This window comes from Solanum stenotomum, chromosome 12 (assembly GCF_019186545.1).
Source record: "Solanum stenotomum isolate F172 chromosome 12, ASM1918654v1, whole genome shotgun sequence".
Classification (NCBI taxonomy): Eukaryota; Viridiplantae; Streptophyta; class Magnoliopsida; order Solanales; family Solanaceae; genus Solanum; species Solanum stenotomum.
The window spans coordinates 50170413-50194947 of record NC_064293.1 but is presented as its reverse complement, the minus strand read 5'-3'; the positions used below and the strand labels follow the sequence as shown (position 1 = coordinate 50194947).

At 35.3% G+C, this 24535-nt stretch overlaps 4 protein-coding genes across 4 annotated transcripts; 3 read left to right on the top strand and 1 right to left on the bottom strand.

Moving 5' to 3' along the window:
* The first annotated feature begins 704 nt into the window (after positions 1-704).
* Positions 705-9380, top strand: LOC125847842 (uncharacterized). Its single transcript, XM_049527549.1, has 8 exons — positions 705-854; positions 2005-2144; positions 2773-3020; positions 5251-5358; positions 5472-5628; positions 7629-7768; positions 7862-7897; positions 8395-9380. The coding sequence occupies exons 2-8, from the start codon at positions 2048-2050 to the stop codon at positions 9154-9156; spliced, it is 1548 nt and encodes a 515-aa protein (XP_049383506.1). The 5' UTR covers positions 705-854; positions 2005-2047; the 3' UTR covers positions 9157-9380.
* A 987-nt stretch (positions 9381-10367) lies between these two features.
* LOC125847519 (glutaredoxin-C8-like) lies at positions 10368-10658 on the top strand. The gene has a single exon (XM_049527121.1). The coding sequence runs from the start codon at positions 10368-10370 to the stop codon at positions 10656-10658; it is 291 nt and encodes a 96-aa protein (XP_049383078.1).
* Positions 10659-11901: 1243 nt separating this feature from the next.
* Positions 11902-16077, top strand: LOC125849167 (membrane-anchored ubiquitin-fold protein 4-like). Its single transcript, XM_049529192.1, has 3 exons — positions 11902-12271; positions 14204-14374; positions 15785-16077. The coding sequence occupies exons 1-3, from the start codon at positions 12142-12144 to the stop codon at positions 15838-15840; spliced, it is 357 nt and encodes a 118-aa protein (XP_049385149.1). The 5' UTR covers positions 11902-12141; the 3' UTR covers positions 15841-16077.
* Positions 16078-16729: 652 nt separating this feature from the next.
* Positions 16730-19357, bottom strand: LOC125848391 (GRAS family protein RAM1-like). Its single transcript, XM_049528247.1, has 2 exons — positions 18410-19357; positions 16730-17958 (listed from the first exon to the last, which is right to left on the bottom strand). The coding sequence occupies exons 1-2, from the start codon at positions 19355-19357 to the stop codon at positions 16831-16833; spliced, it is 2076 nt and encodes a 691-aa protein (XP_049384204.1). The 3' UTR covers positions 16730-16830.
* Between the last annotated feature and the right edge of the window lie 5178 nt (positions 19358-24535).

The window sequence follows — 24535 nt, the reverse complement described above, 5'->3', positions numbered from 1 at the left end:
CCACAAATCAACATTCCCTTTTAATTTATTTATTTACAAAACTAGCCTTCCTCTTTCACGAGAAGTTGTGAATTTTATGAAACGTTGCACTTTAATGAATAGTTGTGACTTTAATGAAGAGTTGCGACTTTTATGAAAGGTTATGACCTTTCCGAAGGGTTGCAACTTTTCCAGATAAATGTAACCTTTCCGATAAGGCACAATAAACATTTATTCACACTATCCTTCGTTGTCTATAAATAGAGGAATTTCCTCTCATTTTAAAAGAACGAAGATTATGAACCTTTTCTTCTTCGCAATTAAATATTTGTGTACTTTACTCCTGTTGAGTGGCTCACTAACACCATTGCTTATGTTACAGATCATGGTATGTATTTTTACAGTCATTAATTTATGTTTATGTTATTAAGGATAAATGATAAGATGCAATAATTTTCATTTTTCTTTACATTATTAATGTTTGTTAATACGTAATTTTTTATGTAAGATAATATAGTATTTTAATTTTAATGACGGATAGATTTTAAGTATTATTTTATAAATTTCATGATATTAGTGATTACTGGTATTTGATAAGAAAAAAGGAAAGAGAAGGGGTTATAAAGGTAATTAAAATGAGTAAGGAAGGAGAGGTGCGGAAATTGGACAGGTTCACGAGCGGAAGCTAAACCCAACTTGGTTTGGTTAGATATGGGCTTTGAGTTTGAAGTCGCGTATTATTACAACAACAACTACTGTATCTGTATGTATATATATCTGTAAGTCGGGTTTAATTATGTATTGAATTTCAAATATTACGAAACAAGTTGTTTCTCCCAATTCCCTTCGCCGCTACCCACTTCTGCTGCATTCTGGTTTGTCTTCTTCTTCTGTCCACCTTCTCCTTATTCTGATTCTAGGGTTAATTCTTTTCTTTTCTTTTTTCAATTCTTGATTTTCTTGTTTGCGAGCTTCTTTAACCCTAGAAACCTAGGAATTGAACTGACATGCCAATTCTGCTTTGTTAGTTTTTTTTTTAAAACTTTTCCTTCTGTTCTTTTTTTGTTTTGCCTTTGTTTAGAGATAAACTTATGTTGATATGTCTTTGATTAAATATAAGTAATGCAATGTTCAAAGGCTAAAGATCCAATCTTCTCTTCACTGGTAAGGCAACAGATTGACGCTAGCCGTGTTTTCAAAATTCCAAAAGGTAGGATTGGGATGGCTGGTGATTAATTCCAACTTTTAGAAAGGGTACATTAAATGATATTTCAACTATTAAGTTGCCGAAAAGAACGGTATTTTAATTGTTAAGCATGTGTAAAATCAGGACTCCTAACAATTTCGATTTTTCATAGATTTTATTCCAAGTTATGGGGGTGAATGTGTGTTAAATTGGCTCAGTTTGTTATTTTTGTGCTAATTAGCCAGATATGGACACAATGTGTGTATGGTATCTTTTTATTCTAGAAAAAAGTGTGTATGGTATCATAGAATGAATTGCAACTGCAAGCACGGAATATATTAGAGGTTAAACATTATAATACTTTTTACATCTATGTATCCGTTATGATAGCTGAAGAGCTATTCGGTAAATGTATCTGTCTGAGGGGAAATATTCAGCTGCCGGAAATCCTCCCCATACACAGTTGGGAGATCCTTTTTTATTTTTTTTGGTTAGCTTTTTAGGAACTACTTAGAAAGACTCATTTTTCAGGAGCTATCCTTAAATGGTCAGGACACACAATAGGCATCCCTGGAATGCAATTTGTGGACTAATCTATATTGTTAAGAGAATAAGTGTAAACATAGACTACTTATTTGATTCGAAACATTCTTGTCTGCTTCTTCAAAATGGATCCTTTGACCCATAAAAGTGCTTCCTTTTTCTAAGTTTGGCATCATTCTCATGTCTATACTTGTGATTTGACAGGATTTGTCCTACTAAATTATTATTATCTAGTCAAATACTTTTTGTCGCTCCCACAAATGTGATATCGTACTTATTTAGTTTGTTTCTGGCAGAGTGTGCTTTTCTCTTAAAGGTCTGCTTGCGGCTTACTAGTTGATGAATATTGCTTCCGAAACAATGGGGAGCACATTTAATACACAAATTTTGGTGGATAAGCTGGAAATGCTCAATAGTTCACAGCAAAGCATTGAAAGTATCCATTAACTTTTACCTGCTACTTAGATAATCATTCGATCTTAAATTTTTTTCTTTTTAAGTAGATAATAATTTAATCTTATGCTATCCCCTCTATCCAGTTTTTCAGGAAACAAATTGGTGGGGCATGGAAACTAACTCCATGTTTGAAAACTAGGGAGAAACAAAGGAGATTAAATGAACAAAAATAAGTTATTTTTCTTCCTGCTGTTTAATTTGGTGGATAAGAAAAAGAATGAGGACAAGTGTTGGACTTTCGTCTTCCCTTCGGGGTGTCCCAGTGGTTTGGGCTTGGGACATCCATGTTGGAGGTCTCAAAACCTCTTGACGGCGAAAACATGAGGTTTGTTTTCTGGGTCGAGCTCATTGCATCGGGCTTGCCTAGTGCGGGTTACCTCTCTCGTGTGGTTTGCAAGCTATTGCATAGAAACGGAGGTTTTACCCTGTGCGCACCCAAAGGGTAGCAGCTGCGTGTTTCCCTTATCATAAAAATAAAATAAAATATTGGACTTTCGTTCTCTTGAATTTGAATTTGTGGGTACAGTAGGAAAAATTACTCTCATTTATTTCTTCAGCAATTATTTATTTAACAAATGTTTTCTTTTGTAATCCTCAACTCCAACTAGCTTTATCACATTGGTGTATTTTTCACATGACCAAAGCAAAACAAGTTGTGGAAACTTGGGCCCAGCAATTCCATTGCTCACCACGTGAACAGAGATTGTCATTTCTTTACCTTGCAAATGACATCCTTCAGAATAGTCGGAGAAAGGGCGCAGAATTTGTTGCTGAATTTTGGAAGGTTCTTCCAGATGCTCTTCGTGATGTTATTGAAAATGGAAATGAGTTTGGAAGAAACGCTGCTTTGCGGCTGGTATGCTTCTCTAGCTCCTTATTTTTAGCTCCACATGTTGCCATAGGGGGTAAATGAGTTTGATGAGTTTTAGTCCACTCAGCTGTATGTAGCATTTGAGATTCATATTTGTGGATGGTTAGCATTCCGAGAGGAAGACCCAGGTTATGCATCTAATTCTGAATTTCCTGACAAATCTCTTCTTTAAGTTTTTAAGATTCCCTAAGATTTCCCCATACATGGTGTTCTGATCAAGTAATAGGTAACGTTCAATCTCTGAGCTTTGTTGTCAAAGAAGGAAGTCCCATGTGTTATCAAGAGGGAGTTGTATTTTGTTTCACTATACTAGATTGTAGATTTATTTTAGAGAGAAGCGATGATAGTACGATAGCGTCAAATTAAGGAGAAGCAAAAGGTGTATCGCTCAAATGATGAGTAATCATGAATATGTCACATGATACCCACGGCAAGGTAAGAAAATAAATGCAAGTCTACGTCAGACTACTTTGCTACTTGAGAGATTGAACCTAGGAGCTTTGAGCCTTGAAGCCTCAAAGTCAAAGATATGCAAGCCCATCATTGAAGTTATCCAGTTTGCAAGATATGAAATTAAAATACTTCGGCTAAATAGACTTAACCGAGTCTCCTAATTATTTTGTGATATGTTTTTTTTCTTTCTGAAATTGGCAACTGTTTCTATTTCTGTAAACCAGTACATGGGTTGTACTGATATTTACATAAGGAACTCTAAGAGAACTGTCCTATCCCTATAATGAGTTTAAAACATCAATGATAGTGACAGTTTCATTAGAGTAAATCTGATTACACCAAAAACGCGAAGTTAGATTACAATTACTCTCCCTATTCTTAGAAACTCATGATTCCTCTGGTTCCATATAGTCCACCAAGTGTGCTTGGATTGTTTTTGTGGTAAGAAGTGGGACGAACCTTCATTTTTCTACAGATCTAGCTATGTGCAACAAAAATAACGACTACTTCTCAATTCCAAGCTAGTTGTGGTTGGCTACATAAATCCTCTCTATCCATTTCACTCAATTGGGCATTTTTCACTCCTATGATCAATAATTTGTTGTACTTTAATAATTATTGCTTTTTAGACTTTATTGGCATACAAATATCCAAACAGACTAATTCTTAGCATTTATTGAACTTAATGTAAGCTTACCATCTTGACTAGCTTAAATCACAACTAATTGGTATCACCTATATGAATCTTATGTTTCCATTGTGTTAGTTTCTCGAAAACCTTACATGGATTTTAATAAATTATAGGTCTTTTGGGACAACTTCCTTTCCTTGTGATTTCAGGTTTTATGTATCAACCATTTATTTTATAAGCTGCTGGTCAAGTCTTAGCCATGAATAGGCAGGAATATGGTCAATGCTTTCTGTTCCATATGACATTGTCCTATCATATTCAGAGTCCTGCATGGTTTTGCACTAAATTTTAGTAGTTCCATTTCTTTTTGGAGTAACATTTGTAAGAACAGTATTTGTGGAAAATGGAAATTGAGTATGACTCTTATTACTGCTGTGGATCTAGTCATTGTGTCTCGGCTGCTCCTTTCAAAACAGTTATTGCCGGCCAAAAATGTGTTGAGTTGAAACAACACCTTTTTGTGCTGTATGATTGTTGGTCAGAGATGAAATAACAATTACTAGTAGATTTATCTGTTCTGGTGATTCGACAAATAAAAAGTAATTGTTCCCTGCCTTCACTTCTCTTACCCTTGAAATACTTGCATTCAGGATGAAAGTTTCTTCAGGAGAAACACCAAGGCTATTGTATGGATATGAGTTATACATCGAATGCCCACCTGGTTAACCACTTATTGAATTGTATCTTAGTTGACCTTGTTCTAGATCATAGATGTAAGATGTTTGATTCCAGCACTTAGCTAGACAACATTTTCAGGGTGATTCCTATTGCATTTTCATCTTCAAGAGCCTACAAATATATCGAGGACTGACAAGATGTTCTTGAACTTGTGATATGGACATGCAATGCGAGTCCTATACTATGGTTATACTGATTGCAATTCTTGTAGCCATGAGTTTTAACTTTGATTAGCCACTTATTTTGTAAATTGACCTGAATAGCATGATTAAATTGGATGCAAATTTGCTATGATATCAAATCTTTTATTCTGGGTAGAGTTTATTCTGACTTGGCATTGTGGGACTGACATGCTGCCCATCTTAATGCTCCATTTTATTCTGATAACCACAGATCAGTATCTGGGACGAGAGAAAAGTCTTTGGTTCTCGAGGGCAGATTCTGAAGGAAGAGTTTGCTGGAAAGAATGTTGGGAATGGAAAGCATAGTGGAGGCAAAGTGGTTGGTCTCCCTTTTCATCCTGATCTTTTGTTCCTGATTTTTTTAGCTGTTCATTCTATTTTCTATATATTTGAAAATGATAGTACCTTCTCATTGAACTCTTTGGTATGCAGAGAAACTCAGCTGGAGATGCCCTTGACAAAATAGTTTCAAGCTATCAAATGTTGTATGGTGGTCAAATTGATGAAGATGCGATATTGAGCAGAGCTAAAAATGCTATTAGCTGTGTTGAAAAAATAGATAAGGAGATTGGGAGTGACTTAAATCCAGGTGCCCTTTCTTTTCCACTTGTAATGTGTTCCTAACATAGCTTGGCTTGTCCAGTTCATGTTACTGTGGCCCAAAAGAAACAATTCATTCCTTTTGCGAGGGTTTCTCTAGTTGCCAGACAATTATCTTCCAATTGAACCATACAACTCTGTTTTGTTTAAATGAATAATTAGTTTTCTGGGGTCAATTATTTGGACTTCCCTTTAATTCCACAAAACTAAATAGACCTCACTAATACATGATAGTTTTCTGCCTAAATATCCGAATTGGATGTCTATTAGCTTTTGCTGGCCTGCGAGTGAAATTCCTATGCCTAGCTTAAACAAAAGTAGGAAGAAAGGGCTTCCTTCTTCCAAGAGTGTGTGCATGTTTGTGATATTTTACTTCTTTATTTTTGGCTTATCATCATTTGTTGGCTTCCTTTTTCCCCAAGTGAAGTTTCCTTTTTTCATTCCTATTCCGCTTCTTCCGATTTCTTAATTTTACCAATTAAAAAGCTACATTCAATTGTTTTGCTTACATGTCTAGTTTCAAATTATTTGTTTTGCTTCTATATCTGGCTGATTAAGAAGCTCCATAGAGAAAAAAAAACCTTGGGATACCTTATCAGACTGAGAGTCTGAGACGAAACTCTTTTTTGATTTCAGTGTAAGGACTTGCATCTTTTCATGGAGGAAGACTTATTAGAAAAAAGATCCTCACCAGAGAAGTAAAACTTACTCGAAAAAAATATTAAAAAGGTTAAACATGCTTGAATATGTAATATCACAGACAGAGGTAGGTACACGACTGCTGAAATAGAAATGGGAATAGGAGAGTTTTTTTTTTTTTTTGTAATAGTGGTGTTCGGTTTAGCTTGTGCATTCCTCGACTATTTCACCGGGTACCTACTACTTCCATTCAGCACAGGCACCGGGTAGCTTTGCCCACCAAGGCTTAGGCAGATTGGAAGAAACCAGTGTTTTTCTTCATCAGAAAAAAAGAAGAAGAAAAGAAACCACAGTGTTTTTGGCGGCTGCTGGAATTTAAACTTGATACCTCACGGTTCTGTACCTTCTTTTTTTAAAACTTCTTTTAGGTGTGGACAAAGATAACTGAGGACCAAGTTTTACTTCTTCAAATTAACAATGTAATCCTAGACTGGTTTGGCAGATATTTTCCTGTTTCTCAAAATTCCAAGATCTTTCACTCTTGACTTTTATTCTCATACAATAACACATAAGTTGACTTATACTTCCTGGTATGGGATCAAGGTCGAGTTAGAATGTGACTACTAAATGTTGGAAATTACCGGTTTTGGATTCTTATGTCAAAATTGTTCTGCTGGGAGCATCATATATGTATTGCTTATTATGACAAAATATCAAATGAAACAGAAAAATGAGGTATCAATTTTAGCTAAAAGTTATCAAACACCCGTATCTCTTGAAGTTACTTGTTGTGAGGACAGTAGTTGTTTAAAATTTGCTTAGGGTCATACTGTGTATAATCTTTTTGAAAATAAAAATGTGTTGCCTACCTTTTGCTGTTATGGTAACCAATTCAATTTGTCTTCAAACTCTGGGGAATTAAGGAAACTGTATGTGTTTTATTATTGTAGAGGAGGACATGATTGTGTATAGGATAATTATCTGCAAAAATTGTTATTCCTTTCCTCTACAGAGAAACCTTTCTTCCAAGTCAATTCACCATTAGAGCCATTTATCATCTTTCACAGTCTTACTTAGAGAAAAAGAGAAAGTTACAAAAGCTTTATCCAAGTCGTGTTTATTAGGTAAATGTATAGGGATTTTTTCTAGTCAGAGGAGCCGATTTTCATGGGCATGATTGAATGTAATACTTAACCATACGGTATTGTGGTCTTAGTTTTCAACTATCTAATCCATATTATAATACTTATTTTTCCTCTGTTGAAATGTAGTTTGATTTGTTTTTCTTTGATACTTGTTTGTCACGCTAGACTTTCTATGATTCTATCGACCTCCTCCCTTTCCCTTCAGGCCATCTTAATGGATCTGGTATAGTGGATGAGCTCAAGGGGCAGCACACAATATTGAAGGACTGTGTTGAGCAGCTAACAACTGTTGAGTCATCCAGGGCAAACCTCATCTCTCATCTCAGAGAGGTCCTCCAGGAACAGGTTAGTCATCCCATTGTTGTGCATTCTTTCCATCTTTCTGTTTGTTTTTGTGCTTTTGCTCCTGATTAAGTGGTCCCATGGGTTTCTCCTCAGGAATATAAGTTGGATCAAGTACGCAATCATCTTCAGGTAAGTAACGTGCTTATTTATATCTGTTGAACTGATCATTGATAAATTCATGACATACGTCTTTGTGGGATGGCCAGCTGTGTCAGTTTTTGAGTTTTGTAAATGTCTTTGATGCACCTCCTCTTTGATGTGTTATGATATTGTGGTGAACTTTTGATTGTGCTCTGTCATAGATTACATGATATTGGTTTCAAAGAGAATCAAATATAGTTGAGTAGACGATGAGAGATATACCTCATGCTTACTTGCAGAGTTATTTTCCTTTTTTATTTGATAAGAAAAAAAATTGTAGGGAAGGGAAATCCTATCGGAGCTACCAGCTTTCCTATTCATCAAAAGTCAAAATGTAGAGAAGGAATTGCCAGTGCATTTTTTACTTTCCTAGTAAAGAAGTGATACTTCTCACATTAGTATTGATAATGCTATCCTGCTAGCTTTTCTGGGTTACACATATTCCTAATAAACAGTGTAGTGACGTTTCATTACTTGGATTTTAGGCTGCTCAGTCCCACGCAGATCAGGTTGGCAGTATTTGCGGACAGTTGCTGAATTTTGATGGCAATGGGCAAATCTTGGTTGAGCAGAATCGAAAGGAAGCTAACACCTCCCAAGCTCCACACACATTCATATCTGGAAATCGCGAACAATCTGCTCCAGTGATGTACACTCGACAGGTATCTTATGAAAAATCTGGCAACCTTGACGAAGATATGAAGTCTGCGGCTGCTGCAGTGGCAGCAAAGCTCACTGCATCAACGTCTTCAGCCCAGATGCTGACTTATGTCCTCTCATCCTTGGCGTCCGAGGGTGTCATAGGCAGCTCAACTAAAGAATCTTCCCATGATAATCAACCGGAGAAAAGGATGAAGCTTGAAAATGACCGCTCTTTTTATGGTCCCCCTCAGAATCCTCAAGAACCCGTCACATTTTTCTCTCAGCCAAATTCAGTGCAACACAATCTTCCAAGCACTGGGGGGGAGTCAACTCCAATTGAACCACCTCCTCTACCATCATCGCCTCCACCATTGGCACCCTTGCCTCCTATGCAGCCATATCCAGTACCTCAGTTCATTCAGACATCTGGGCAGTTGCCTAGTTCAGCATTTGTTTACGCAACAAGCCAGCAACCTTCAACATTGGCTGGTTTTGTCCCTCCTGTGAATGGGATTTCTCCTTTCACATCTTCAATTGCTTATCAAGGTTATTCAAGTGATAGTAGTTTATATAGCCAGTCGATGGCACCGGTTACGCGTCAGTAGGAGAGTTGGTGGTGGTTGGGTTGTTATTTTAGAGCTATAGATTCATACTTAGCTTCTGTCGCTTAACTTTAGGGTTGTTGGGAGCTTTTATTTAATTTGTTAACTAGTCTGATGTACAAGATTAGGCTGTAACTATGTAACTTATATTGTGATTTTGTCTCTAGATTGGAGGTTGTTGGTGTTTATATAAATACTGATCTAGTATTGCAAGTGGTGTTTTTGTATCATCTAAGAGAATATTAATGTTTGTTCAATTGCTAATGGTCATGAACGTATTCTGGAGACAAACATTTTTTGGTAAACAAGCAAGGAAATCAACATTTCTTTTTTATAATTAGAAAACCTCTCTAGTGGAGAGATAGATTCAATGAATATTGATTTGGGGTGACATATCTCTCTCGGGAGAAGGTAAAAAAGAGACATTAATGGAACAAAAGCTGATTAATTCCGCCGTCCTGCTGTTGGTACTAGGAAGAAACCAGTCCACTCGCTCATTTTCTCATACACACTTAATTCTCCAAAACAAAGCTTTGTCTCCCCTTTTGTTGTGCTACTCTGCTAATCCCATCAACAAGAACACGTGCCCTCTTTACAACTACTCCCTCCGTCCCTTTTTAGTTGTCCACTTTAGAAATGGCACACAGATTAAGGCAACAATGATTAGCACAGTGAAGTTACAATTTTACCCTTATGACAACTTTTCACTTCAAAATTACAACCACTTATTTGAATTAAAGTGAAATAAATTGGAGGGAAACAACATACACTTTTACAATTTTCAAGAAGTGTAAATAAGGGTATAATAGGAAAAAATTTGTTGTCCTTTCTTGATTTGTCAAAATGGACAACTAAATAGGGACAACCAAAAAAGGAAATATGGACAAGTAAATAGGGACGGAGGGAGTACTAATTTTCTCCAAAAGCAGCCGTCCAAATTTAAACTTAAACAAAGTAGTACAAGAGCCCAAATATACGTCCTCCTTAAAAAAGGGAACCATACTGAAAAAGCCTGCTCCTTTTGTCCCTCCACGTCCTCAAAATAGGTGCCAAATCAATGCTAAAATACAACAAGGACATGAGTTCACACTTGACTATAAATAATAGCTCTAGTTACATTCTCAAATGAATGAATGAATATATATATATATATATTTTCACTCACAAGGCTATACTATAGAATGCAGCAGTGTTACCTACAAGTAGTGGAAGAAATGGCTTCAAAGAATGCAGTGGTTATATTCAGCAATAGTACATGTTGTATGTGTCATGCCATAAAAAGGCTCTTGTGTGGAATGGGTGTCAATCCAACTGTTTATGAATTGGATAATTATAACACCACTTGGCAACAGGCCTTGTTTACTCTTCTTGCCAATTCATCCTCCGATCTGCCTGTTGTTTTCATAGGTGGCAAGCTCCTTGGCTCCATGGACACTATCATGGCTGCTCATATTAATGGCACACTAGTTCCTCTTTTAAAAGACGCTGGTGCTCTCTGGCTTTGATCACCCAATTATTAATTATTTTTATTTTTACTTCGGAAGTCCATCTCTTTTTTTGTTTTGTAGCTAAGGGTCACAAGAATTCAAATTATGAAAAAGGCAATTGTAGTTTGTTCCCATATATATATCATCACACACTTCCTAATTTATTTACCTTGTCCTCACCCTTCAATTATTTACCCTTTTCCCTTAACTTATCCGACTCTTTTCTTATTGTACTAAAAAGAATGGCTTCAACACTAATACACAACACCAAATTAGTTTTCAAAGAATAGAGAGAGTTATGTCGTAAAAGTAAAAAGGTTGTTCTATTCTTTTTAACAACATTCTATTTTAATGTGTTTGAAGTTACATGGCATGGAGAAGCTAAGTAGGGATTTGAATGAATTCAATAGCTCTTCCGTAAATTCAGTATTTGTATTAGAAAATTAAGTAAATATATATGTATATTAACTTGTGAACCCTAATTTCATTACTCTGGTCTCTAATTTTATATTTTAAATTGATTGACGAATTAGTGATAAGCAAAGTGCTTTCCATGCTAGAGTTGTAAGTTTGAACCCTAGTATCAACAAAAGCTACTTATATCAATTTCTTTATAAAGTTTTCTATTGAGTTTGCATTCGATTCCTTGTTGAAACACGATGAAACGAAAATATGGACATGACCCATGATTCTTTTGTGTTATCATATTTTAAAATAAGAATAAATACTGTAATATCATAATAAAAAAGAATAAAACACATTTTTACCATTTCTTTAATGAGTTTTTACTTTTTAAAATGCAAGTAACATTGCTCTCTTAATATTCATATTATTTATTAGTGTAATTTTTTCAGATATGTGACTCTTTATTATCGTAATTGTGATTCTAGATTAATTGGTTAAACATTTTGTTAACTCTTTATGCAATTAAAAAATGTAACTCTTTTTTGGTCAATTTATTAATTATGCATGTATATATTTAGTAAAATAGTGGCTCTCACAATCAGGAAAGGTACAAACAAACCTCATCCATTTATTATTTATGAAAAAAACAAGGAAAGAAAAGATATGATGCAATTCAAATTAACTTATGATCTTATAAAAATAAATAAAATTACAAGATAAAGTAGTCCAAAAACAGAAAAAAGGGATTTATAACTGCTCTCCTTCCCTACGTATGTATACGCCTCGACAGACAGTAGTTAGTACTCTCATTATTAAAACCAAAAAGGAAAAAGAAGTAGTCGCTTTTACATTTCTTTTCTTCTTAGCTTCATAAATTTGGGGTCTAGTCTAGGGTTCCTCCCTCCCTCTCTTTTACTGTTTAGTTTTTATTCTTCTTAGAAAAATAATGGGGGAGTTTTGAGTGGTTCAACGCCGTGCTGAACTCAATTTCTTTGTTTTGCTCTGAGGGTAATTTAGGAAGTCAAGTGAAGTTGGAGGTTTGTTTGTTGGAGGTTGGATCGGAAAACAAAGTGAAGACGGTGGTGGGGGATTTCAAATGCCGGAAGAGGACTTAATTGAACTCAAATTTCGGTTGTATGATGGATCAGATATTGGTCCTTTTCAATACTCACCCACTTCCACCATAGCTATCCTCAAAGAGAGGATTGTTGCCGACTGGCCCAAAGGTTTTTCTTTTTGCTTCCTTTACTCTTCATCTTCGCATCTCTGACGTTTTCTGGCCTCTGCTGTCTTCATCTTCCTTTATGTATACCATCTTGTAATTAATCATTTGACAATTTGTTCTACAGGCTAGCCACCTGCATGTTTTGTAAGTTGACTTTTGTTAGATTATGTGCTATACACAGTTTTTTGAGTGCCTTGATATATAGTTATAACTCTGTTGTGATAATTTCTAAATGGAACTAGGCAAAGGCGGATTTATTAGTTACAATGTTTATTGTCAAGTAGAGAATCCAAAAGTGCTAGTGTTTGTTGCAAATGCCTGATTGTCAAGTAACCACAGAGAGTATCGTTCCCCGGAATTTTATGAGGCAAGAATTGTAGTGAGGTATTCTTTGTTTTATAATGAAGTAGATTTAGTTAGTTTATCCATAACTAGGGTTAACAAGTAGCTCATGGAGGCATATACCTTCCGTGAAGTTGTGAACCCATTTCATCCACCATAGAACCTTATCTAGCATACTCTTAGTTAACTCATTCATTTAAGCCAAACATTCTTGCACCTATGATTGTTCATGAAGGCAATGCATTCATACATACTACTACAGTTATATATTCTAGTGTTTAGATAATTCAAACATAATCAACCTACGATTCACAGTGTGAAAACCCCGCAGGGATATATTGATTATCCATCTTTAAGATCAAAATCAACACCATCACTGGAGTGACTCAGATGTAGATCTAATGTGACCATAGACATTCTGAATTGCATGACTGATATTGTCTTACGTGAAAAGTAGGATATGTATGCCAAGTGTCAGATATGTACTGAATTATACAAGTGTATTATACTCATACAATGCGTACCATTGGAGGCTATCCAAGGGTACTTATGACAGCCTTGCTAAGTATTTGTTGAGAGTACCAAGAAATAGGAAGAGAGTATCTGTAGAAGGGAACTTGATATCTGGATCTTCAAGGTAATGACACCAAATCAGAAATGATTCTCATTGAAGATTGACAAGCATTTTGGTCCCTACTCATTTTGCCTGGGAAAGCTTGAAGAAAAACCCACAGACCTTAGGAGTTCTTGGTAGAGGATAAGCGCATCGTTGTCAAAGGCCAGAAGCGTAGAAAAGCACCATGATCTATTGGTTCTTAGCTAAGCACAATCAAAGGACATTGCTCAATAGGTGCTGACCAACAGCAAAATCAAACAATTTATATCGGATACCAGGAAAATAACTCTAAATATGAAAAATAACTATATGGATAATAATATAGGAAAAAATGCTATATTAAATGATGTCAAAAAATGTTTAAATACCGTACGTTAAGTCTCCCATTTGTGGGATTACACTGGGTTTGTTGTTGTTGTAGGGCGAGTCTAAGTGAATCTTTTGATGAGGGACTTTTGGATCTGAAGATCCTGGACGAAAAAGTCCCTTCCCTCCTGTACACTCAAATCCAAAAGTAAAGAAAAAGATCTGCCAAAATTAAAAGGTCTCTGTATTTGCTATAGGTAAAGTTCTTCTAGAGCCAAAGTCAGGGGCACAAGACAATGCTCCTTCAGAACTAGAAGAGGCAGTTTTATGTTTCTATACTTAATGACTGAACCTTCAATATGCCTTAAATTCACTCCTATCGAACTGGGGATAAACCCAAGACCAATATATTTTCAAATTATAAACATATATTGGTAGAGGTGATTTATTTTGATCCTGGTAAAAACCACCTTAATGTTTGCTCTTATACCGTACAAGAATGTGAATAGACATCTGAATTTTGACATTTGACATCTTCCTCTATATCATGCTTTTCCCACGGTCCATTTTTTTCTGCAGGGATTTGTGAAAACAGGTTCTTCATCTGAGCTGGTTTATTATATGGTTACTAGGCTATGTTTTGATAAGATTCAGCTGCTTTTACTGCAGATAAAAAAGTTGCACCTAAGGTGGCAAATGATGTAAAATTGATATGTGCTGGCAAAATTTTGGAAAACAGCAGGACTGTTGGTCAATGCAAGACACCTTTTGGCGAGCTACCAAATGGTGTAATTACCATGCATGCTGTTGTACAACCATCTTTAGCTAAAGCAAAGTCAGGTAGGTTCCCCTTACTACGCAATATGTTGTCATTCTATGTCTGTTGTGAGCAACAGTGTTGCAAGTGCGAGTCTTATTTCTGACCTTACATGTGCCTAACATATTTATGCTGGTGATGTCAATTGTCTCTGATAAGATTTTCTGAAGATTGGCATTTCTCTCAAGGCAAGAATATAAGGTGTTCAGATATTGTTTAGTTGCAATCTTTCATATGTGGTATGGAGAAATGTGTATAGTTATGAGAAGAAAGAAGGTGGTTGTGATGATTTGACATTTTTGTGATCCCATCTATAATATTTCTTCTACTTTGAAGTTTGAACATTATACTTGTCAAACAGATTCAATGAACTTATGTCCACTAAATTAGCAACTATCCTTCACGTTTAACACTTTTGTCTATCTGTGAAGATGCAAGTAAACACCTAAGGGTGTGACCTAGTGGTCAATGAAGTGGAATTAGAACCATGGGTCTCAGGTTCATATTCTAGTGGAGGCGAAAACACTAGCTGATCATATTCGGTATGAGGTGCAAGTGACACATTTGGAGGATAAAATGAGAAGAAGTCACTTGAGTGAATTTAATAAAGTCCCATATTGACTACCAATGCACCGGTCACTAACTGAAAGTATTAAAAAACGATGAGGTAGACCTAAAGTCATACAGAAGAAAGTTATCTTGAACTACCATCTCTCAGAATCCATGTACACTCTGCAAATTATGGCACAATGGAAGTAAAATATCCACATACGGTTTTGATTATGGTTTTATACACCAGTAAAAATTTTGAGAATCTAAATCTTCAAATAGTTGATTGATGCGGGTCTAAATGGGAACACCATGGTTAGTGGGGATCCATATAGCTGACTCTAGCTAGCTTGAAATTGAGGTGCAGTCGATGATGTTGCATCTTTTTCATCACGCCTATTTGGTTTATTTTTTCTTTGTTGTTATTTACTTATTTTAACTTCTTCACCTGCAAGTAGTGCTACTTTTTGCTTTCTATTTTGTGGAATTATCTGAAGCCCTGTGAGAGAATTGCTATGTTACAATTGTGTGCATAATTTCTTTTTTGCTACAATTGAAACAATCTTCCACTATTAGTGTGACCTGAGATTACCGCAGACTCTGAACTTGTAGAGCAGCTATGAAATATGGGCTTCCTAAGTTCTTAGGAGTTTTGTTCTACTTGTTGAAGTTGCAAATACTCAAAGCTGGAACATTTGTATCAATGTGCTTATCTTAAAACTAAGAGAGAGCTCTGTATTTGAAAATCTTTGGTGGCCCTGTTACACCCTATTCCCTACTCCTGCCCCCGGTTTTTAATCTTCAGTCCAAGCATTGTGTTGTTGAGCCATTGATGTCTTTAATCTTTTCCTTTATTGCTTCTGAGACTTGTCTTTCTACAACAGAAAAGAAGATTATCGAGAACCCAAATCAAAGCATCTGTTCATGCTCCATATTGTGAGATTGTAAGTGATTCAGTTTGATCTTGTGGTATCGTTGGGTTACCTGCACTGTGAAGTTTAGTCTGGACTCTGGAGCAATAATTTGTATGATACCTCATTATTACATGTTTGTTGAAAAGCATTTGTAACTATTGCATGTTCTTATGATCACGTTTGTTCTATAAAGTTTGTATCTTTATACTTGTAGTCACAGATTTCTCATATAAAAAATACACAGAGAAGGCTGTGGAGACACGCAGAAGGATTTTTAGCTGTAACTTTTTTTTTTAAATACTAACTTGTTTACCCTGGTCATCACGTGTCTATGTACTTGGACCATCTTGTGAAGAAGATGTATGATTAAATATATTTATGGATTCACGTTTTAGTCAATAACTGGTATATTAGTGTGAAATAATGCATGGCATGTCAATGGAGATTACAGTATGTTAACAGGGTACAAAGTAATAGAGAAGACGATCAGATCGGTGGATATAGAAGCTCATTCCCTACCGGCATCTAATCTTGTTGTGTATTTCAATCAGTGCAGCTTCTCTGTTTGTGGCTCTCAGCTACAACTTAGCTTTGGACACCAAAAAGGTATCTGATCTTGAGAGTAACCACGTTGTTGGTTCTGATAGAAAATGACAGCATTTTCATTTAACTGCAAAGAAACGAGTTGATGTGGCAAAAAATCTTTTATGGTCTCGATCGATTATTCATTTCCTCCGTTTTCTATTTCATACCGACACTTACCGGGCTCTACATGACTTTTCCAATTGCAGCCTTTAAAATATGAGATCTAAAATTAGTGTATATTGATGATGGAAATAACTCATAATTGAAACAAATTGGCAAAAAATACTTTTAAAATTGCAATGACAGTGAGGAGCAATCTATCTATCCTTGGTCTTGTACGGTATTAAATGGAATGATTTGAGTTTAATAATTGAGACTCTTTTTCTTTTGATTAAAGTCATACTAATATTGAGAAAAGTAATGAAATGAAATCAGCATCGCCATGCAGAGGCAGCAAGAATGGCCCTATCTTGCCATCCCAATAGCAAGCAACCATTGTCCTCTGTCAATTTATAACCATCACAGGAGTAGAGACCCAGTAATATTTTGGATTGTGTGACTGCGTTTGCACTCAGTGCTACTCCTTTAAAACCTTTTCCTTCCATCACCCTCCTCCACTTTTCTAACCTCTCGTGCCGCACCATTCTCTCCATTCCCTCGCACGAAACTATGTTCATTATCTCAGGTCCAAATATGTACTGTTCCAATTTTGCCCTCTGTGATGAATCCCCTGGAAATGTCGCGTCCAGGGAATCAAAGATGGCCGAATAGTAATGCAGCGCCTCCAGGAACCGACCCAGGAAATACGGTCCATTATGGCTCGCCTCTTGCTCCACGATCGTTACTATATTTGGGGCTTGGTCTCTGATCATCCCTAACAAGTTCCCAATACAATTGCCTGGTACTCGATGCAGTCGATTCACCGAATTCACCGCCAGTGCCTCACCTATCCTTCTGTTGAACATATGTGCTTTCAAATCCTCAAGCTGCTCCCCCACCGGGTGAAATTCGAACGGAACGTGGAGGGACTGCGCCAGTTCTGTCAAACATCGACCCGTTTCCCTCACCGCTTCCGGAGACGAACCCACTCCTGTGATACGAAGGAACGGAGCACCGCCAGGTCGGGCTGCTAAGGCCTGCATAAAAGCCGGCCACTGATAACCTTGAAGGATGTCTAAATCGATAACATGAACGCGCTCCTCTGCTTCGAATGCTTCAAATATGGCTTGATTAGCTGTGAAATGAGCGAATTTGACATAAGGGCAGGCTTGGTAAAGAATCTGATAGATCTTGAGGATTTCGAGGGAATTAGGAGGAAAAGGGTTGAAAGGTTTTGGGACAGAGGTGCTGGGTTTAGTGGCTAGTGTTGCGGCAAGTCTAGCTGTAAGAGCTTCGGTGAAGCAAGAAGCCACTCGTTGCATGGAGTCACCGATTGGGGTGACTACTCGATTCAGGTGGTGGAGATACCTTCTTGCCAACATATAGTCCTCTTTGGAGACTGCTTCAGCACAAGCAAGGAGAAGGTGCACCAATTGTAAGCCACTGTCCTGATCCTGCATCTGCACAATTTAATTATTTACCACTTCTTTAGCCACCTAAGCGTTGCTATCTGGCGAAACATGAGCAATAGTTTATATTTGTAGCTGATTCAAAGAGTCCAATTTTGTGGAATGACAAGGACTAATTTCCTTTCATATATAATAAAAAACTTTTGTCCATACAAAGAGGGACAAATTGCATGGTGATAAGCCCGCCATATAATTCACTATAGACTTGGTTGGTTTCTTATATGCATTTAAAAAGAACTAAAACAATTGTTGTGAAGCTGGAACATTCAACACTAAAACACAAGCATTGGAATTTTGGAAAGACAGTATGATATATATATATATATATATATTTGCATGAGAGCTAGAAATACGGTTTCACAGGAACTGTGGTAAACCCTTGATAAGTGTCATTGCATGAGATTTAAGAAAGAAGAAACAGAAAATTATAGATAAAGTATACCTGATCAGGTGCAGCAACAACCAAGTTGTGATTGATAATTTGCGTATATTGTTGTTGTTTTGATGGTAGTTGAACATGTGTTGATATTTGTTTTTGTTGCTTCTCATGCTGCCGTTCTTGATGTAGCTGTTGTGATAGAGGAGCAATAGACCCCGTCTGGAAAATCTCATCGTCTTGGTTCAGTACTTGTCCTGTAGATGTGTTGCTGAGTAATGATCCCATAAAGCTACCGGACGTATTGGATGATGAATTTGGCAACGCCAGGCACTCTAAGAAATCAGGAATTACCGACAGAGCATCAAATGAGTCGGAAGAGGATCCTGCTGCACCACCATCTGAAACTTTGAGGGTGGAATATGAGGATGCCAAATCCTCCTTGTCATAGTCATCATCCAAGAAACTCTCGAGAGCTGGCAGGTTAAAGCTCTCAATTTGCATGAACTGGTTATTAGGAGAATTGAAAACTTTTTGGAGTGGGCTCAGTCCCTTGCCTTTATTATTCGAGTTGTAATTATTAGGTCTCAGAGGAGAGCAAGGAGGGGAGCATATCATCATGCTTTGCCCATGAATTCCCTGATGATGTGCGTATATGTTGTTATTGTGAGCAGTAGTACAGAAACTGGAAGCAGGCTGAGGCAAGGGAAGGTTCCTGACGGGGGAAGAGATCATGAAATCTCCCTCCAGCTGATCAGCAAAGAAGGACTCCCAAATTGAGTTATCAGGAGATTGGATTTCAACATCATCGTGGCCTTCAAATTTGGCAGGGAAAGTGAGACTGCCACGATTGAGTTCAAAGTCGGAGGCGATAGGAGTCACATTCTTGGATTCAGAAGAGGCAAGAGAGTCATCTGGAAGCAGCTTGCTGTAAGAATTCTCGCTCTTGAAACTTGCTATTTCACTGTTTAAGCTGCCAACCTCACTTTTTATGTCATTCTTTAAACTCCCCATGTTGCCACCACACAAAGAATTGTTCATCACACGCATTCACTGCAGGACCTGCTTTTTGCAGTCTTGTGTTCTACTGATGAATCAACCTTTATTATTATTATTATGATTTGATGTCGTATATAATTAGAAATGTGAAGTTGACATAAAATGAGAGTGAGTTGTGAAGATACAGAAGATGTAAATTGGTTGCAAAATCAGGCGAAAAGGAAAAGAAAGAGATTTTTATAGGCGAGAGTTGAGAGTTGAGAGGTTGTCATTCGTCAGCTTGTCCAGACTGTAGCATCTGAGGGAGGGAGGAAAAATCTGTGGCTTTTTCATTTTTACATGTTTGGGAATTAGTGAATTTTATCGACTTGAAAATGGGATTTGGAATTATACCTTTTATACTCTTACTAAAATTTTCCATCACCTGATTGGTTGATTCCACTTCATTTTATTATTTTATGTCTTAAACTATCTGCGTATCTGAGGGAAGTTTCGTGGAGAGGGTGGGCTCCATCCTGGGCCGGCCCAGCTGACGTTGAATAAGAAGCTAAGGATGAGTTAATACCATAAAATAAAATAATGGGAGTATAGTGAAATCCGCAAGAGGGGATTGGTCGAAGCGGTATGAAAGGGATATTATTAGATAAATGCAATGCGTCTTTCTAGGTTAACAATCAAGTCACTTCCCACCACCCCAAGGCCAAAAATACTTAACAAATCCACCCACCAATTTTCTGAAATAGAAGAATTACTTACAGTGCTAATGGAGTACTAATTATCAATTCTACCCATACTTTTAACTAATTATCAAATCTATTAATTTTACTTCTCACTCTATCGATTAGAGTGAATAAATACATATGACAAAAACATAGTGAAGAATTGAACAAACATAGAGTGAAATAGATAAAACCTAAACTCTTCCAATGTAATGTAATTTTTTTAATACTCTACCAATTTCAGATAAATACAGGGCATGCATGTGTTTGGTCTGTCAGATAATCTTCTCTTTTCTGAACAATTTTCTATTGTGTTTGTGTTTTTTTAGGTAGCATTAATGTGAAAAGAATATGATTACAAACACGGGCTGAGCTAATTGGGAACCCAATAGCTTTTCTGTAGATTGTATTGGTATTAGAAAATTAAATAACTATATATGTACATTAATTTGTGAACCATCTAACAAAATGGCTCAGTGAGGAAAATGTTGTGGAAATGCTTTCCATGCAAGAGTTGTGAATTTGAAACCACTAGTATCAACAAAATTTTCTCTTCTTTTGCTAAAAGGAAGCATGCTTTTAGAACCCCAAACTTCTAATCTTGGCACAGTCTCTTATTGCAAATGAGTTTGAGTCACATATACATTGGTAATGTTAAAGATTTTTTTAACACTATTGGCGCTTACGATACCAAGCTTGATCTTAAGAGTTGTCTGTTGTGTTATTGTGGTAAACTTAACTTGGTAATGTAGTTTTTTTACACTATCAATGCACGGAACATAAATTCTGTATCAATATATAGTAAAAATTCTAAGTACATCAATCTGTAAGATACAGTTTGACTTAGCCTAGTTTTGAAGTCCCAATTGTACAACGCATGCATATGCATGGGAAGGAAACTATTAAGGTGGTATCTATATAAGTCTTGTTGTAGCTCCCTACATCTTTATATTATTTTTCGATCATTGAACTTTAGTGTCAGACCAAAATATAGTTTCAGCACAAGGTTATTACTACCAATTGTCAATTCAAATATAATCTCTATCTGTATTTGTTCTAACTCATGATAAAAAGACACTCAAGCATATCTTTTTTTTTTTGTGTGTGTTTCTGGAGTTTTAGAAGGAAGAAAATAGACTCTCAACGCATTTGGATTTTCTCCTAGATATGAAGAGTTTCTTTTCTTTTTCAGTAGCATCTACATGATCTTCAGGCCAACGTTTTCCTTCATTTGAGCGGAGTCACAATCACGCTCCGCACATGCCTTAAATTTTTTCTTATTAGTGGCTCAAAATTGCACAACCATTACTAGAAGTTACTATTTTTCTATGAATTCCCCGCTAAAAATGTTCAAGGGCTATTCTCACAGATATTTTAATTGAATTAGTGAAAAATAAATAAATAATGTTTTCATGCATAAAAATTTAAAAAGTTACCTACTATTTCAGTGATAATCTATTTTAGCTGTGCTTTTTCCTAGTGAGCTGATTTGGTGGGAAATTAATGGAAAAATCATGTTCTATAATACAAATTTTCCATTGATTTGAGATGAGAAAAATAGGAAAAATCCTTTTGGCTAGAAAATTTGGCCAGAATGGTAAAATAACATATTTCGCACTATGTTATTTTACCTTTTTAAACATTTTTACCCTTTTAACTTTAACAACTTTTAATTAAAAATAGAAAAAAGATCAGTTTATTTTAAAATAAAAAGGATATTATAGACTTTTTAAATTTCTGGTCAAATTTTCTGGCCATTTAATACTACCGAGAAAAATATTTGTTTCAAGTAGTAAACCATACAGTTAAAAGTTAGTAATAAATAAATACAGAAAACTATGCAATGAGGCCACTCTTGTATGGTGGGGGGATATTGAGTTAATCGCTAGGCTACTGCAAACTCCTAGGTTTTGCACTTTAATTTCATATATATATATATATATATATATATTTGTGAAGAATACAATACCAACTCATCAGTATGATAGATGATTACTATGCTGTATTGCTGTTTATCAGTTCAAAGAATTGCACAACACCTCCTGCTACCTTCATTTTTTTTTTTAAATTCTCATGAAAGTAAGATGTAGAATTATTGCCGTTGTTGAGCTAGTGTTTAATTCAAACTCAAAAGCTACAATTTATGAGATGAGCTTTGTCGATTATAATATATATGTGGAGCATACACATTTATAACACATGTTTATTTGAGAATGGTAGAAATGTAATGTTAGGTTGAGTTGTAACCTTTTAGCTTTAATATGAAATTTCTTAGAGTAATTCGCAATTAGTATTGAAACGAAAATGTATGTGCTGAGTTTCGGCGCCGATCGAGTATATATTATAAAAAGGAATTAAACATTAAAATTACAAGTGTTAGCAAGGGGAGGGGAAAAATGTTTAACTGAGAGGATACGTAAGTAAAACAACACTCAAGTAAATTTGTTATAGCATAATGTTCTTGAATTGATCGACTTTGGAATATATAATAGAAGAAGAAAGTAAAAAAGGGGTGGAGAAATAGTAGTAGTAGAAATTGATAGCATCGTCTCATGTGGCGTCGTTTGGGATGGTTGCCTTCCTTTCTCTTTCTTGTGAATTAAGTCGGCATTTTTCTATTCACTAATTTCCCATCTCCGCACCTTATTTTTTACCTGCTCGATAAATAAATACTTGATAAAATCATATTACGTTACGTTACGTTACGTTCCTAAGCTTATATATCACAACTTATTATGACGTAATTCCAATACACACTACTTCGAAATATACATATATTACCAACTTTTTTTTTACTTTTCCAGTGGAAAGTATATAGAGCTTATAATTTGTTGCTAGTTAATGAATTTTGATATTTTCTTATTTGTAATTATAATAGTCGTCCAATTGATTTTAAAAATATTTCTATAATGTAATAAATTTAATTTTCCCATCACAGAAACACTAGTTTACAAACATATAGAGCGGCAACAAAGTTAGGGTCACGTGTAATAATATAACTACAAAAAAGGTATTTGACCTCGTCTAATTAAGAGATATTTACTACTTTTGTCTTGTTCATCTTTTAAAGGAAAACGATAAATATATATAGGTATTTAATACTACTACTCCTATTTGTTTTGAGATGTACCTGTGAAATCCATATATATTTACGACGCTTCACGCAATCATAAGAAATGGACTACTTGAATAGTAATAGTACTAATATTTATAAAAGAAAATAATCATATGTGAATTTAAAAAAGAAAGATTAAAAACAACGAATACACCAAGGACCAAACAACATAGAGAAATCGAAGTCCAATTATACCAATTTTTTTAATTAGTATTATATACACAATACACACAAACATGTTCGATCAATTTTTGCACGCTCTCAACTTCTTATATATAATGCACTTCACCTAACTTTAAATTCAGTTATGCAGTGTATTGAATACTATTTTGTTATTCTATCAATGTTTCATTTCAACTTGGAAACAAATTCAACTGATTTGCTTTTTTAATCATAATAATAAAAACATAAAGGTCCAATGTTTAATATGCATTTGCCATTTTTCACCTATGACCAAATAAAAATTCACAATCAGAAAATTATGATAGATGTCAAAATTTATAAGTAACATATTATTTGGGAGTTATGGACTTGAAAAGATATAGAAGTAATGAACATTATTAAGAGTAGAAGTTAATGAAGATGTAAATCATGTGTGATCAGTTAAAGGTACAAGATTAATGATTATTAGTAATAGAGTAGAAGTTATGAAAATAAGAGGTATGAGCTACTATGGAGTGACATTTTAAATAAAATAATTAAGAAAAATATTAAGTTATAATTATATATGAAATGGAGAGAAAAATGCCAAAAAAGGAGAAGAAAAAATACAGTCCAAGACCATAGAGAAGTGTGTCGTCACATAACTTTAGTATATGAATAGAGTTGTATATATAGTAAAAAAATCGTATAAACTGTTTATACTGTGTTAAGAAAAAGTAAGAACACTTATCAACTTTTTGAATTCTATAAAATGTTTTAGTACTTTGTTGTTTTTAGTAAAAGAAATAGACTACGATTTTGTGATATACAGAAGATTAAAAAACACTAGGATCAATCAGCACTTGAGTGAAACAACATGAGTAAATGAATGATATATGTACACACAACTAATTTACAGGATTTCAATTGAATATTTGTTCATCTGCAAAGAGAAAAAAGGAAGATTAATAATTGTATTTTTGCAGATGTATAATATATCTCTAGCTACTACAAGAAGAAGAAAAAGAAAAAGATAAAGATAAAAATAATCCATGGGAAATATATATAGTTATCATAGATTTTGTCTGTTGATTGGTATGCTAACATACAAATGGAAAAGCCACATTTCTGACTTTTTCCTTTTTTTTTCTTTTTGGATACATATATAATGAACAATTGTATGCTAGTTATTAATTTATTGTACCTGAAATATGATTT

What these genes read in the sequence shown, in the direction of transcription:
- LOC125847842 (XM_049527549.1), top strand. Translation starts at nt 2,048, where the DNA reads ATGAATATTGCTTCCGAAACAATGGGGAGCACATTTAATACACAAATT. An exon ending in GAAACGCTGCTTTGCGGCTG is followed by an intron (nt 3,021 to 5,250) that starts GTATGCTTCTCT and finishes TGATAACCACAG; the next exon opens with ATCAGTATCTGGGACGAGAG. An exon ending in AGCATAGTGGAGGCAAAGTG is followed by an intron (nt 5,359 to 5,471) that starts GTTGGTCTCCCT and finishes TTTGGTATGCAG; the next exon opens with AGAAACTCAGCTGGAGATGC.
- LOC125847519 (XM_049527121.1), top strand. Translation starts at nt 10,368, where the DNA reads ATGGCTTCAAAGAATGCAGTGGTTATATTCAGCAATAGTACATGTTGT.
- LOC125849167 (XM_049529192.1), top strand. Translation starts at nt 12,142, where the DNA reads ATGCCGGAAGAGGACTTAATTGAACTCAAATTTCGGTTGTATGATGGA. An exon ending in TGTTGCCGACTGGCCCAAAG is followed by an intron (nt 12,272 to 14,203) that starts GTTTTTCTTTTT and finishes CTTTTACTGCAG; the next exon opens with ATAAAAAAGTTGCACCTAAG. An exon ending in TTTAGCTAAAGCAAAGTCAG is followed by an intron (nt 14,375 to 15,784) that starts GTAGGTTCCCCT and finishes TTTCTACAACAG; the next exon opens with AAAAGAAGATTATCGAGAAC.
- LOC125848391 (XM_049528247.1), bottom strand. Translation starts at nt 19,357, where the DNA reads ATGGGGAGTTTAAAGAATGACATAAAAAGTGAGGTTGGCAGCTTAAAC. An exon ending in TTGTTGCTGCACCTGATCAG is followed by an intron (nt 17,959 to 18,409) that starts GTATACTTTATC and finishes TAAATTGTGCAG; the next exon opens with ATGCAGGATCAGGACAGTGG.